General features: G+C 44.3%; 1 protein-coding gene across 5 annotated transcripts in view; it reads left to right on the forward strand.

The window, feature by feature from the left end:
• The window catches only part of RAB43 (RAB43, member RAS oncogene family), a 36,110-nt gene that overhangs the window by 11,677 nt on the left and 8,394 nt on the right, over window positions 1-16,039 (forward strand). For 3 of the 5 annotated variants that reach the window (XM_072784921.1, XM_072784922.1, XM_072784920.1), the window contains exon 2: window positions 5,917-6,098. The exons of the other annotated variants lie outside the window; for them this stretch is intronic. In XM_072784921.1, the coding sequence (XP_072641022.1) occupies window positions 5,967-6,098 (132 nt within the window). In that variant the 5' untranslated portion in view covers window positions 5,917-5,966. The remainder of the gene's footprint in view (window positions 1-5,916; window positions 6,099-16,039) is intronic. 5 annotated transcript variants of the gene reach the window in all.

The raw sequence follows: 16,039 nt of genomic DNA on the forward strand, positions 1-16,039 counted from the left end.
CTGTATTTAAAAGGCTGTTTTGTCTGTCTCTCTTCGTTTGTTTGCTCTTTTTTTTTTTTAATTTTTATTTATTTATGATAGTCACACACACAGAGAAAGAGAGGCAGAGACATAGGCAGAGGGAGAAGCAGGCTCCATGCACTGGGAGCCCGACATGGGATTCGATCCCTGGTCTCCAGGATTGCGCCCTGGGCCAAAGGCAGACGCTAAACCGCTGTGCCACCCAGGGATCCCTTTTGTTTCTTTTTTTGTTTGTTTTGTTTCTTAAATTCCACATATGAGTGAAACCATATGGTATTTTTCTTTCTCCGGCTGACATATTTTCACTTAGCGTAATACCCTCTAGGTCTGTCCATGTTGTTGCAAATGCCAAGGTCTCATTCTTTTTTATGGCTGAATAGTATTCCATTGAATATCTATACCACATTGTCTTTATCCATTCATCTATGGTTGGGCAGTAGGGTCACTTCCATGTCTTAGCTATTATAAATAATGCTTCAGTAAACATAGGGGTACATACATCTTTTATAATTAGTGTTTTCATTTTCTTTGGGTAAGTACCAGCAGTGGAATGATTGGATCATGGAGTAGTTCTATGTTTAATTTTTTGAGGTGCCTCCATACTTTTTTTTTCCACAGTGGCAGCATCAGTTGGCATTCTCATCAATGGTGTGCATGAGGGTTTCTTTTTCTCCACATCCTCACCAATACTTATTTCTTGTCTTTTTTAGTTTAGTCATTCTGACAGGTGTCAGGTGGTAACATCTCATTGTGGTTTTGATTTTCATTTCCCTAAAAAGAATAAGGACAATACTTTTAGCACACCTAAGTCAATCAGTACAGTTGACCCTCAAACAACTGGGTACACTTCTATGCAGATTTTTTACAGTCCAGTTCTGCAAATGTATTCTCTCTTCCTTATGACTTTCTTTTTTTTTTAAAAGATGTTCTTTTTTTTTTAAGATTTATTTATTTATGATAGACATAGAGAGAGAGGCAGAGACACAGGAGGAGGGAGAAGCAGGCTCCATGCCGGGAGCCTGACGCGGGACTCGATCCTGGGACTCCAGGATCGCGCCCTGGGCCGAAGGCAGGCGCTAAACCACTGAGCCACCCAGGGATCCCCCCTTATGACTTTCTTAATAACATTTGTTTTCTCTAGCTTATTTTATTGTAAGAATATAATATATAATACATATAACATACAAAATATGTGTTAATCAACTGTTTATGTTATCTTTAAGTCTTCCCATCAACAGTAGGCTATCAGTAGTTAAGTTTTTGGGAAGTCAAAAGTACACAGATTTTTGACTGCCCAGAGCGTTGGTGCCCCTGACCCCTACATTGTTCAAGGGTCAACTGGTATTTCTGTAAAATAGCACCTACTGTGTAGCCCATTTTTTTCCCAACTTTTCTCCCAAATGTCTTTTATAGTGTTTTTCCTCTTTATTTTTTGTTTTTTGAAAAGATTTTATTTATTGATTCGAGAGAGAGTGAGCATGAGCAGGGGGAGGGGCAAAGGGAGAGGGAGAAGCAGACTTCATGCTGAGCAGGGAGCCCGACATGGGTCTTAATCCCAGGACCCTGAGATCATGACATGAGCTGAAGGCAGATGCTTAACTGACTGAGCCACCAGGTGTCCCAGTGTTTTTCCTCTTTGAGCCAGAGTCCAATACAAGTTTGGTCCAGAACAATACCTTGCCTTTTTTTTTTAATGACTTTTTGTTGTTGTTAATGATACTGATTTTTTATTTTTTTAAGATTCACTTCCTGGATTTGTCTCATGGTTCCCTTGTGGTGTCTTTGCACTTGTTCCTTTGTCTCCTGTATTTCCTATAAGCTGGAGGTTGAGTTAGAGGCCCAGTTTGACTTGGGTGGGACAATTTTGGTGATAATGAATCATAAGTAATGTGTATTGCCCATTGCACCACGACAGGTGGCACAGGATGCCAGGTTACCAGTTGGTACTGATGCCTTGGTTTGACCACTTGGTTAGGATAGTGTCTACCGGGATCCCTGGGTGGCACAGCGGTTTGGCGCCTGCCTTTGGCCCAGGGCACGATCCTGGAGACCCGGGATCGAATCCCACGTCGGGCTCCCGGTGCATGGAGCCTGCTTCTCCCTCTGCCTGTGTCTCTGCCTCTCTCTCTCTCTCTCTGTGTGACTATCATAAATAAATAAAAATTTATAAAAAAAAAAAAAAGGATAGTGTCTACCAGATTTCTCTATTCACATTTATCATCAAAAGATTCCTTTTTGCTCTGTTAAATTTGTTTCTTGAGATGTCACTTAGGAATCATGGCCTTGAACTGGCCTTTTCTGTCTGGAGCAGCAGGCAGGATGAAATGGGATTAAAAGGGGGAAATGAAAAATAAACAAACAAATAAATAGATAAATGAGGAAAATGTTTGAAACTTAGAAAATGTTCTGTCCAGCTTAATTACTGTTGTTGGTAGATGTTACCATCTGACACCCTGAGACATAAGCTGTATATTGGGGAGATTCATTAAATGGTGACTAGTTCATGGTTTGTCCTTCCACTCTGTAACTACCTCTTCTTTCCTGGGCACTGTTCTAAGCTCTGAAGAGAAAAAAAAAAAAGAATAAAAGACAGTCCCTATTCTTCAGGAGCTCAAATCTGGAAACAGCTAGCTCTTGTGCAGTGCTTTTAGTGTTGTTGCTCAGGTTCTGAACCAGGAATTGGAACACATGGCCTGACAAGTATGTGTGTGTTTATTTTGGTGACAGCAAGACTGAATATTGAAAATGAGGACTGTTCCTGCAAAGCTGGGCCCTGTGGTTGCTATGGCTGTCACAGGGGTGTCTGTTGAATGCCACAGGGACACAGAGGAGGCAGCAATCTGCTTTCCCCGGGGGACAGAGGCAGTGAGTTTCAAGCTAGGTAGGCCCTGAAAGATAGGTGAGTTTCCCAGTAAGGAAAGATAGAAAGGGCTTTGCTACCAAAGCCATGTGTGTGCAGAGCCGTAGAGGTATGAAAGAGGATGTGTGGTTATTTGTCCAAGTCAAGTGTAGCTAGAGTGTTGGGGGAGATGAGACTATGGTAGGGGCTCAGCTCAGGACCAGACTTCTGATCATGGAAGATGTGTCACCTGTGTCCTGCGGGCTGTGGGAAGCTTTGACTGGGAGACCCACTGTTTGTCCCGAGGGTTGCTGCTTGCTGGAGGCACAATCAACCATGGCTTGGGGGGAGGGGGGCGGCAGCCAAGGGGTCAAGGCTGAGCGGGGCTCCCAGCTTGGCGCACTCTCTGTTAACCCTAGTAGCAGGCACGGGAGGGACAGTTTGAGGGAAGGCAGAGCTCATTTAGGGGACGTCTGGCATTTGATCCCTCTATCTAATCAGCTGGGTCCTTGCTGCAGAGGAATTTTGAAAAAAGAGAGTGGATGGCTTTTTGTTTTTTAAGATGTTATTTATTCATGAGAATCACAGAGAGAGAGGCAGAGACACAGGCAGAGGGAGAAGCAGGGTCTGGGGAGCCTGATTGGAACTTGATTCCAGGATCCCAGGATCATGACCTGAGCCAAAAGCAGACGCTCAACTGCTGAACCCCCCAGGCACCCCAAGCAGATGAGTTTAAGGGAATTACTGTGGAGACAGTGAGGGACCATTTGCCCAGGAAGTCAGAGCCTGTGGGCATGGCTTTAGGACTGCTGCCATTGCTTGCTCTTGCCTTCTTGTAGCCACGGGGTGCTGGCAGTCCACGTGTTTGCCAGGGGCCCTCCTGGCCTAGTGGGCCTGCCTGACCACTGAATTGGGTGGGAGGACTCCTGGCAGTCGGCTCTTGTCTGGTCACTCTCTGTTTCCTGCAGTGCCTAAAGAGGCCTATGAGCATGGTTTGGTGGCAGCAGGGATGAGCGCTATGAGGGGGGCTTTGGTTGCTAGGTGGTCTCAGCTGCCCCTGTGAGGGCATCCCTGGGGAGCCGTGAGCCCTTTGGGAGCAAACAAGGCAAGACTCATTCAGAGGCTTTGGTCTCTTTCCCACGTCTTGTCTTTTCCCCACCAAGACTGTTCAGGAAGGGGTTTCACCGATTCCTGCAAGAGGTATGAATCATCACTGAGGCTTCTCAGAAGAAACAAAACAAAACAAAACAAAACAAAACAAAGCATTTAAGGTTTCTGGAGGAGCTGCTCACAGTAAAGGGCCTGGGGTTTAGAGTCAGACAAAGCTCCTCTGCCGAGGCTGCCCTGTGACCCCGTGGGCCCTATGTAGAGGATAAGAAGACTTAACCTTGGGGATCCCTGGATGGCTCAGCGGTTTGGCGCCTGCCTTCGGCCCAGGGCGTGGTCCTGGAGACCCGGGATTGAGTCCCACGTCGGGCTCCCTGCATGGGGCCTGCTTCTTCCTCTGCCTGTGTCTCTGCCTCTCTCTCTCTCTCTCTCTCTCTCTCTCTCTCTCTGTCTCTCCTGAATAAATAAATAAAATATTAAAAAAAAAAAAAAAGACGACTTAACCTTCGTGAGGAAGACACGGGCTGCCAGAACGCTGACACTGGTGGCGCCCGGAGGTTCTCCAAGCACGTGAGGATCCTGCCTGTGCCATCGCTGCGGAGTGGGACTGGTCACTGCTGTTCCTGGGGAGGAAATGCCTACTCTAGGAAGCTTCTGGTACCCTCCTGGACTCTTCCGCTGATGCACGAAATGGGAACCCGAGATTCCCGATCGCTCTTTCACTTCCAGCTGCGGATACCCAGGGAGGGCTGCGTGGTAACAAGGGACAAAGGAATCTGTGAGGCCGGGACCATGAGCCGCTGTGTTCAGGGGGCAGGAGGAACTTTGAACTCGGGAGCCCGTCCCCAGCCCCTCCTGCCCGCTGCAGAGGAGCCATTGTGTTCAGCACCGTGTTACTTGCCCCTACCTGTGTCACTCGCACAGCGTGTCCTCGCCCTGCTCCCCTTTGCTTGGTCTCTGCCTGCCTGCCCGCCTGTCTTCAGCTAACATACTGGACATCTGGCAGCTTCTCCCTATTGCTCCTAATGGTGCACCCATGAGTCGGCTGTGGCCTGTTGGCAAATACCCGGACGGGCAAAGCCCTGGGCTGTGCTCTTCCCTGGAGGATGAGGCCAGAGAAGCAACAGCAGCCAGCCAGAGGAGTGGCCTGCAGGCTCCACCTCCTGGTTCCACTCACCACATCCCAACACATGATGAAAAAATAGCTCAGGAACCCATCTTTGGGTCAGTCTGACCAGTTTTCAGAATTTTGTCCTGGGAACTAATTTTTCCAAGGTCCTTTTCTACTATGAAGAGGCAAGGAACTTTCCACTGTCTGTTTCGTCATGTGGGAGAAAGACTGTCCAAATAAAATCCTCCTTTATTTCCACTGCAGGGTTGGGGGGGTTGGGGACAGTGCCAGACATAGGTTTTGAGAACTGACCCACTAATGGCACTTTATTTTTTTAAAAATATTTATTTATTTGAGAGAGAAAGAGCAAGAGCATGAGCTAGGTGGGCAGAAGGAGAGGAATGGAATCTCAAACCTACTCCCTGCTGAGCGCAGAGCCCGACATGGGCTCAAATATATGACCCTGAGATCGTGACCTGACCCGAAATCGAGAGTTGGACACCCCACTAATGACGCTTTTAGCCTGCAGAGCTGACTTGATTTCCCACTAGGGCACATAGGAACTCCTTCCTTAGGGATAGCAGGCATAAATCCCTGGAAAGTAGCTTTAGCCTCACCATACCTCTTGTCCTCCTCTTGTTCCCTCTCTCTGGCCTGACTACCAGGACCTGGCCAGAGAGAGGCTTACAGACCAAGAATGCCCACATGGACAGTCCTAGGCCAGTTCCCTTGAAGAAACCTATTTTTTCATGCCCACAGAATGGTGTTCAGCTGGTGTGTTTTTAATTGCATTTACTTGAGGTGAGATAACCTTTGCTGTCATCTTGCTGCATTTTAGGTTCCTTGCCTGACCCCCAAAGGCACCTTAGTTTGGGACACTTGAATTGAATGATGAACTCTGCAGCATATGCTGTCACAGAGGCAAAGACACAGCCGCTAGGGAGCAGGAAGGAAAGAAGAGTGAATTCTGTTCTGGGCTGGAGCTTCGGCCTGTGTGTCAGGGAGAGCTCTACTGACCAGGTAACTTTTGCATGACAGTCTTGAAGGTTAGGTAGGAGTTCACCAAAAGGTCAAGATGATGCAATCTGTCCTCGAAAAAGAAGATAAAGACAAGAATATGCCATCCAATGAGCCTGTAGGCAGAGGACATATGGTGGGTGGAGAAGCAGGTGGATAGGGTGGTGGTTTCAACTTGGCACATGTGGTATCAGGCTGATGTTGGACTCAGGATAGTGCAACACTCACAGTCATACTAGGATGCAAAGACCCAGTGGTTCCCTTTCCAAAGCCAAGGCCTGGAGCCCAAGCTGTTAGGTAGAGACCCAGCAGGGCAGGGTGACAGGCTCTAAGGGCAGTAAGGGTATTCATCTGCCTAGCATGGCTTCATGCCAGGCGCTATGCTGGGTGCTGCCAGCCAGCCAGGCTCTGCCCTTGTGAAACTCATAAGACAGAGCAGTAAACATTTAAAAAGTGCATATGTGTGAGCGTTGCATCTGGAGCAAAGTAAATTGGGATGCGGGGACAGGATGGGCTGCTCTTTCAAGAAAGGAGGATCGTGAAAGACCTGTGAGCGCAGTTGATACTTGAAAGCAGGCTGGGGTGAAGGGAGGTGGCAGTCATGTGCCGGCCTGGGGGAAGAGCACGTCTGGAAGGGGGAATGTCAAGGACAGGGACCTCGGAGTTCTCAGGGACCAGCCAGGAGCAAATACAGCTAAGGTGAAGTTCTGTGAAGATTGCAGGTCCTTTAGGCCTCCCAGGATGGAGAGCTGAGGAGCCCAAGATCCTTCTTAGGGGTTCCACATCAGTGGCTGAGTGGAGGATGGACTGCAGTATGGGTGGAAGCCTGGGACAGGCTTGAAGCTGTGGGCTGTAGCCATGGTGTGAGGCTCGGTGACAACAGGTGTGCAATGGGGGGAGCGACAAAGGATTCCATGCCCATGATTCCTGCTCGCCTAGGCCCCTGCTGAGGACGGGTTACAGTGAAGTAGGCAGATAGACAGATGGGCTTGGGCCTGGCATCACGCCCCGTGCCTTGGCCCATCACAGCGCTGTTAGATCTTGCCTTTCTGCTCTTTGTGTGGGGCTGGTGGTCTCTGCCTGCAGGCTTTGCTGGGGACCCAGTGAGGTGGCCTAGACACCCACCCCAAGACCCCACAGCATCCATGCCATGGATTCTGCTCTGGCTTCTGAGAAATAGAGTCTGCGACAGTCCTCTCCAATGGATGGCTCAGGATAACTCTGGTGTGCTTGCCTGCTTCCTCACCTGCCTGTCTCTTGAGTAGCCAGAGTGGCTGATCATACTCATTAAACTTTTCACCCAGACCCCCTTGGGGGCACTGCCTAATGGCAGGCATGGGGCTCCAGCAGAGAAACTGGCTGCTAGGGAATAGGCTTTCGCCTGGCCTGGCTTCTCCCACCTCTTTTGGAACACACGAGACATTTGGGCCAAGAGATTGAGTTTCCTCTACTAAACCTTCTCTGAGATCCCACAGTGGGACCATACTCCACTGAACGACCCCAGTGATATTTGACAAATAGAGTGCCTGTCATTTTAGCCTGGGCTCCCTCTGGAAAACCAGAGCCCAAGACATGGGCTTGCATGCAGCTCATTTGTTTTGGTGACAGGAGAGAGTAAAACAGAGGAGGAAGGAATGCTACAAGGCTGCATCCTCTAGTTGATCACTGCCATGGGCAAGTAGGGCTTGATCGGGCGGGGCATCCCTCACTCCCCATTGGCCAAGGGTTGATCCATAGGGTGGTAAGACCCTCTCCTTTCTTGGACGTGAATGCACAAATGCTTGGTGGTTTCCAGCAGGCCTCCTGGGCTAAACCAGAGAGGCTCCAAGGTAGGCAGCGAGGCACCCCTGGTGCAGGGAGGCACTTCGGGCTGTTACACTGTAGGCTGGTTGCTGCTAAGATCTGTGAGGTGGGGTAAAAGAGATGTCTAGTACGTATTTCTCTGCTTCAGACAGTCTCCAGTGGCTTCCTTGCCATAAAAATAAAATCCGCTCTCGATGTTCACCGATAAGAACCTAAATGTTCTGGCTTCAGCTGCCCCTGACTGCATCTCCAACCATGTCCCTTCTTCCCTGCCATCTGGCCACACTGCCCTTTCTGTATCTCCAACACGGCAAGCTTTGTCCTTCTGGACACTGTGGCACTGTTCCCTGTGCCTGAACACTGACCCTGTGCCTGGCTTCTCTTCATCAGGCCTCAGCTCAAGTTTCACCTTCTGGGACCACCCTAGGAAACCCCTATCCCGGGGAGTCTCTCCCGTTATCTTTACTTTTTTCAGAGTGCTCATTATCCTTCTCTGCAAGGATCCTATTTGCATTCTTCCTGTCTGTCTTCTGCTGGGATGCAGGCTCTGTTTTTATTTCATTCCCCGCAATCTCCCCAGCTCCTAGAATCAGGGCTGGCACGTGGCAGAAACTCAGTACATAGTAGACAAAAAAACAAATGACCCGTGGACACAGCCCAATATATTTTTGAGGGGCCATTTTATATAGTCTACCTTGCATTAAAGCTCCTTTGCATGTATTAAAACCACTAGCCAAGAAATTGTCATAGCTCAGTAAATACTGTTAAATGGATGCATTTATCCAGCACCTTCTTTGTGTTAGTCACTGTGCACACTGAATCTATCATTTGGCCCTTACTGTACCTTTTTATTTTTATTTCTATTATTTATTTATTAATATTTTATTTATTTATTTATTCCTGAGAGACACATAGAGAGGCAGAGACACAGGCAGAGGGAGAAGCAGGCTCTCTACAGGGAGCTGGATGTGGGACTTGATCCCAGGACCCCGGGACCATGACCTGAGCTGAAGGCAGACGCTCAACCACTGAGCCACTCAGGGGTCCTCCTTACTGTACCTTTTTAAAGAAATTTAATTAAAAAAATGTTTTTATTATTACTTTTAAGATTTTATTTATTTATTTGACAGAGTACAGATAAGCAGAGCAGCAGGCAGAAGAAGAGGGAGAAGCAAACTCCCCTCTGAGCAGAGAGCCCAATGCAAGGCTCGATAACCAAGACCTTGGGATCATGACCTGAACCAAAGGCAGATGCTTAACCAACTGAACCACCCAGTTGGGTTTTTTTGTTTTTTGTTTTTTTAAAACAGTTGAGAAACTGAATTAAGTTGTAGCTCAGAGATACCATGCTAGAAAGTGATGGAACTGGTTTACCATTTCAGGCCTGTTGGACCCTGGAGTGCTGACACTACTCGTTTCCTCTCGCCTTGTAATGTGGGAGAGTAGGAAGAGAATATTACCAGTCATGGGAAGGACCTACTTTCCAGAAATACCTCTTCCATTGCTGTCCAAATTTCACCAATTGGTTGACCTAAATACCTTAATCTGGAGCTATTTTGTTGGTTTTTAATTTAGTTTTTATTTTTATCAGAGTTATACATGTGTATGCTTTAAAGACTCATTTGGTTCAATAAGACTTGTTACTTAAAGGTCTCCTGATACCCCCACCTCTAGCCACTGGGGGTGATCACTTCAGCTCTTTTTCAGTTGATGGGATTTTTCTATTTCTTTTGCTTATATTGCCACAAACCCCCCCCCCCGCCCCCCCCCACACACACACAGCCTTCCCCCAGGTATAGGCATAGTTTATTGACTTCTGACTCTGGAAGGTGATGGTTAACTAACTCAGTGCTCTCCCAGCCCCCATCACACACGTACACACTTTACATCCTCCCAATAGTGTGTGGCAATACTGATGAGATCAGGATTACATTCCTTTCGCTCTGTTCCCAGAATGTATTCTGAACTTGCTCACTTCACCCTCCACAATTACTACATTCATCTAACCACTGTCTTTTACCTGGATTATGGCTATTGCCTCCTAACTGGTCTTCCTATTTTTGTCCTTGATCTCTTTTGTTGTTTTTTATTTTTAAGATTTTATTTATTCGTTTGACAGAAAGCACAAGCAGGAGGAGTGGGAGATGGAAGAGCAGGCTCCCCGGCTGTGCAGGGAGCCCACTGCAGGGCTCAGTCCCAGGATTCTGGGATCATGACCTGAACAAAGGCTGACACTTAACTGACTGAGCCACCCAGGTGCACCTGTCCTTGATCTCTTTTGATCTCTTCTCAGTACAGCAACCAGAGTGATCCTGTTAAAAAGTAAATGATTGGCTCAAAACTCCCATGGCTTCCTGCCTTCACTCAGAGTGAAGGCCAGAGTTCTTACCTATGATCTAGAAGGCACTGTGTGATCTTGATACTTCTCTGTCATCCCTTATTACTCTCTCCTTTTGTACTCTGCTCCAAACACACCGATCTTCCTTGCTTTGTCTCTGCCTCAGGGCCTATGTACTTGTTCTTCTCTCTTTCTGGAATACTTGTTTCCCAGACATCTGCACAGCTGGCTTCCTCCAGCTTCCTGAACAGATACCCATCTGCACAGTTAGCTAACTTTCTCCACATCTTTATTTTTTATTTACTGATTTTTAAAAAAAGAATGTCTTTTAACGTTTATTTATTTTTTAGTAATTTCTATACCCAGCATGAGTATAAGGGGCTCAGTTTCACTACCCTGAGATTGAGAGTTTCATACTCTTCTGACTGAGCCAGCCAGGCGCCCCTATTTATTTATTTATTTATTTAAAGATTTTATTTTTAAGTAATTTCTATACCCAACCTGGGGCTTGAACCTACGACCCTGAGATCAAGAGTTGCATGCTCCACAGACTGAGCCAGCCAGACACCCCTCTCCAGATCATTACCAATGGTTATCTCAGTGAGGCCCTCTGTGGCCATCCTATCTGAATCTTCATTCCTCACCAAGGTTCATAATTCCTTCTCCTGCTCATTTTTTCCCCATATTTTCACTATCTAGCATATTTGTTATTTTTATTACTTACTTTATAATAAGTATCTTTATATTATATATTTATGTATAGGTAAATTTATTTTATTTTATTTTTTAAAGATTTTTATTTATTTATTCATGAGAGACAGAGAGAGAGGCAGAGACACAGGCAGAGGGAGAAGCAGGCTCCATGCAGGGAGCCCGACATGGGACTCAATCCTGGGACTCCAGGATCACACCCTGGGCTGAAGGCAGACGCTTAACCGCTGAGCCACCCAGGCGTCCCAATATATTTTATAATAATTATAAATTCTTATTACTTAGGATCTTACTTAGCATTTGTTTCCTGCACCAGACTATAAGCTTGAGGATAGGAATTTGCATCTGTTTTGTTGGCCCTGGTATCTTCAGTACCTAGAACACATAGCAGGTGTTTAGTAAGTTCTTATTGAAATGATTGAATTAATACGTTATGATTAGTAAGTGCTACCCACTGCTAAGCCATGTGATATATCGCCATTATTTTTCATTTGCCATGTTCACTAGTTTTTCCTGGAAGTAGTGATCATCTTTGTTTTGCTCAGGTGTCTATGTATTTACCATTAATTCATCTCCCCAATTAGGGGAAATCCTAATTGATAAAGTTTTCTTCTCCATCTGTCCAACATATTGTATACCTTCCCTCTCAATATATGGCCTTCTGAGTTCTGTCTTTTTTTTTTTTAAAAAAGATTTTATTTATTTGAGGGGAGGAAGAGGAGCAGAGGAAGGAGAAGCAGACTCCCTGCTGAACAGGGAGCCTGATGCAGGCCCAATCCCAGAACCCAGAGATCATGACCTGAGCTGAAGTCAGACACTTAACCGACTAAGCCACCCAAGTGCCTCTCAGTTCTGTCTTCTTGAAGAAAACTGTCTCAGAGCTTTCTTGATTTCTATTTAAGTTTTTCTGTGGTTACAGAAATAATCTATAAGAATTCAATCTTTGGAAATTTATTGAGACTTATTTGAGGCCCAGAATATGAATGGTTTATCTTGGTGAATATTCTAGGTCCACTTGAAAAAAAAAAAAAGTGCTGTTCTGCAGTATTGGGTGTGATGGTCTAGAAATGTCAGTTTGATTGAGAATGTTTAGATATTCTTTATCCACACAGATTTTTTTTTTCTCTACTAACTCTATCAATTACTGAGAGGTGTTAAAATAAAATCTCCAACTACAATTGTGGATTTGTCTCTCCCTTTAGTTATGTCAGTTTCACTTCATGAAATTTAAAACTGTAATTATGTGGATACATATTTAGTATCATGTTTTTCTGATAATTGTCTCTCTTATCATTATGAAATGTCTCTTTATCTCTTGTAATTCTTTGTTTGGAAGCCTACTTTCATATTCCTATAACTGTTATTCTTATACTTTCTTATGCTTACATGTATTTTATATATTTCATTTTTTTATGGGCTATCTATTTGTGTCTTTATATTTAAGGTGCATCTCAGGTAGATAGCATATAGTCTTGCCTGTTTTCCAGTCTGAAAAGCTGTGGCTTTTAATTGGAATGTTTAGTATATATTAAAGATTGTATTTATTTATTCATGAGAGACACATAGAGAGAGAGGCAGAGACACAGGCAGAGGGAGAAGTAGGCTCCATGCAGGGAGCCTGATGCGGGACTTGATCCTGAGACCCTGGGATCACACCCTGGGCTGAAGGCAGACGTTCAACCGTTGAGCCATCCAGGAGTCCCAGTCCATTTATATTTAATGTGATTATAGACCTGGTTGAATTTAATCTTCCATTTGCTACTTGTTTTTGTTTTTTGTTTTTTGTTTTTGCCTCTTCTGTTTTTTATTCCTTTGTTCCTTTCCTACTTTCTTTTGGTTTAGTTGAAATTTTTTAAAAAAGAATACCATTTTAGAGGTACCTGGGTGGCTCAGTTGGTTAAGCATCTGACTTCAGCTCAGGTCATGATATCAGGGCCCTGGGTTCAGCCCCCTCATTGAGCTCCCTGCTCAGCGGGGAGTCTGCTTTTCCTTCTCCCTCTCAAATAAATAAATAAATAAAATCTTTAGAAAAAGGAATAGCATTTTGTCTCCTCTATTGACTTGCTATTTTTTTTACTAGTTAATATAGGGCTAACTATGCATCCTTATTAATTTACTAACACTCTTTAGAGTCAGTTTTGTGTCACTTCATATATTACAACTGACACTTAACACTTCTCATTTCTCTCTTCACGTCTGACACCTTACAAGTATATTTACCTCACAACAGTATAATTTCATTTAACTGCCCTCCTTTTTTTGTGTGCTATTATTGTTATACTTTTAATTTCAAATACATTATAAACCCCACTTTACAGTAATTATTTATAGTTTTCCAGCCAGTTGTCTTATATGGCAACTATAAGAAACAACAATAACATTTTTTTAAAAAATTTTATTTATTTACTTATGAGAGATACAGAGAGAGAGGCAGAGACACAGGCAGAGGGAAATGCAGGCTGTGGGACTCGACTCAGGAACCCTGGGATCATGACCTGAGCCAAAGGCAGACGTCCACTGAACCACTCAGGCATCCCTAAAATCTTTTTTTACCTTTGTTTTCATCAGTTGGCTATAATCCCTCATATTTTGTATTTCTTCTGAGTGGGTTTTCTGCGTTCTTTGGATCAAGGTGATATCTTCATTAAGTTTGGAATTTTTAGTCCTTATTCTCCCGCATTCTCACTATTTTCTCTCCCTGGGACTACAATTATGTGAATATGGAACTGTATGATATTGTTGTCTAGGGGTGCACAGGGTGTCCTGTGCCTCTGTTGCTTTTTCTTCAATATTTTTTTCTTTGTTCTACTGATTTTTCTTCATGTTCGCTGATTCTTTTTGTATGTGTGTGCTGTCTCCATTTTGCTGTTCATATTGTAGAATGAATTTTCCGCTCATTGTACTTTTAAGCTCTAGAATTTTGACTTTTTTTGTATGCTTTAAAAAATAATTTCCATTTTTGTGCTGAAATTTCTTGTCTACTTATTGTCATCATATTTTCCTTTAATTCTCTGATCATATTTAAAATCACTGCTGTAATATTTTTACTTACTAAATCCGATATTTGGATCATTTTGGCATCATTTTCTATTTACTTTTTCCTTTGTGGGTCAAATTTTCTTAGGGTTGTTTTGTGGGGTTTTTTTTTGCATGTTTAGTGATTTTTTTTTTATTGTATACTGGCGATAGTGGTTGATGCCTTAGTGAGACTGTGGATTCTGTTATCTTGTTTTAAAGAGCATCATGTCCTGATAGTCAATTCAGTTTGCTGGCTGATCACCTTGAAGCTTGTTTTTATGTTCCGTTAGGGCAGGTAGGTGGAAGTCCAAGGATGTTTCTCTCATCACCTCTGACTTGACAGGGGTCAGCCTCCAAACCTGAGACTTGTGTTGGGCTTTGGTTTTAGGCTTTGTTAGGACAGATTTACTCATGGTCTACACTCATAGGTGGCATCTTTCTGGATTATTGTCTCATGCTGCTTGTTATTTACATCTTGAAAATGGCAGCCTCTCATATTTTTCTGTCTAATGACTGTTTATGGAGGGAGGGCTCATCTGCCAGTAAGCACCCTGCCAGAGATGGGAGCTGCCCTGGAGCCCTGTGGCCTGCTCCATATGGGTTGATGTCCAGGCTCGCTGCTCAGCTGTTGTCTTGGAATCTCTCTCTACCACTATCCTGAGGTACCCTTTGCCTTTTGAGCTGAAGTCTCTGTTTTCTGGATACCACATTTTCTTATTTTTGGTTGATTTCTTTAGGTAGAGGAACAGTCAGTAGCTTCCTGAGAAAGGGAAGATGAACTTTTTGAGTATCTGAAAATGTGTTTAATAAACCGTCACACTTGACTGATGGCTAATTGGGTAGAGAATTCTAGGTTGGAAATAATTTTCTATCATAATTTTAGGCATTCTTCATTGAATATCTAATGCTATGTGGATTTTGTGAAACTTTAACCTGAAAACCTCTCCCCCTCCCCCCTCCCCCTTTCTGGAAGCTTTTAGGACCTTCTTTTCTTCCCCATTGTTGTGGAATTCCCATGTGGTGTATTTTGTGGAGGTCTGTTCTCCTCCATTGTGTGTGTGCTTAGTAGGCTTTTTCAACCCAGTGGGAGTTTTCTTGAAGTCTTTCTTTGATTTCCTCCTCTTGACTTCACTTTTCTTCTGAAATGTTTACTATCCAAGTATTGGACCTCCTCCAAGTATTGGCTCTACAATTTTTTTCCCCTCTCTATTCTATCTCTTTGTATTTCTTTATTTTGGAGAGATTTCTTCAACTTTATCTTCCAATGCTTAGGTTGCATTTTTCATTGATGTTATATTGTTAATTGTTAAAAACTTAAAAAAAATTATTTGAGGCACAGAGAGCGAGAACATGAGTGAGGGAGAGAGGAACAGAGGGAGAGGAAGAGCAAGAAACAGACTCCCCACTGAGCAAGGAGCCTAATGTGGGGTTTGATCTGGGATCATGCATGATCTACCTTTGGCTTCAAAGGTAGATGTTTAACCAACTGAACTACCCAGGTGCCCCAAAATCTCTCTCTCTCTTTTTAAAAGATTTTATTTTTAAGTAATCTCTATACCCAGGGTAGGACTTGAACCCACAACCTTGAGATCAAGAGTTACATGCGCATCCAACTGAGCCAACCAGACACCCCTCTGTTTTTCTTTGACTACTCCCTCAACGTTTTTTTTTTAAGATTTTATTTACGTATTTGAGACAGAGAGCATAAGCAGGGAGGAGGGTCAGAAAGAGAGGGAGAAGCAGATTCACCCTGAGCACGGAGCCTGATGTGAGGCTCAATCCCAGGACCCTGAGATCCTGACCTGAGCCGAAAGTGGATGCTTAACCAATTGAGCCTCCCAGGAGCCCCCTCCCCCTCACTTTTTTTTAAGAAATAGCATTCTATTATTGTTTTACAGATCTTTTCCTATGTCTGAAAATATTGATGTTTATTTTGGTAAACAAAAATTTGCCTCTGCATTGTTTTTCTTTCGTCTCAGTCACTTGCTTTCTGTGTTTGTTTGGCGTGTCTCGTGTGCTTTCCTGTGGGGTATGGAGATGAGTTTCTTGGTCATCTGGTTTGTGTATTGCCAGA

Source organism: Canis lupus, chromosome 19 (assembly GCF_048164855.1).
Source record: "Canis lupus baileyi chromosome 19, mCanLup2.hap1, whole genome shotgun sequence".
Taxonomy (NCBI): domain Eukaryota; kingdom Metazoa; phylum Chordata; class Mammalia; order Carnivora; family Canidae; genus Canis; species Canis lupus.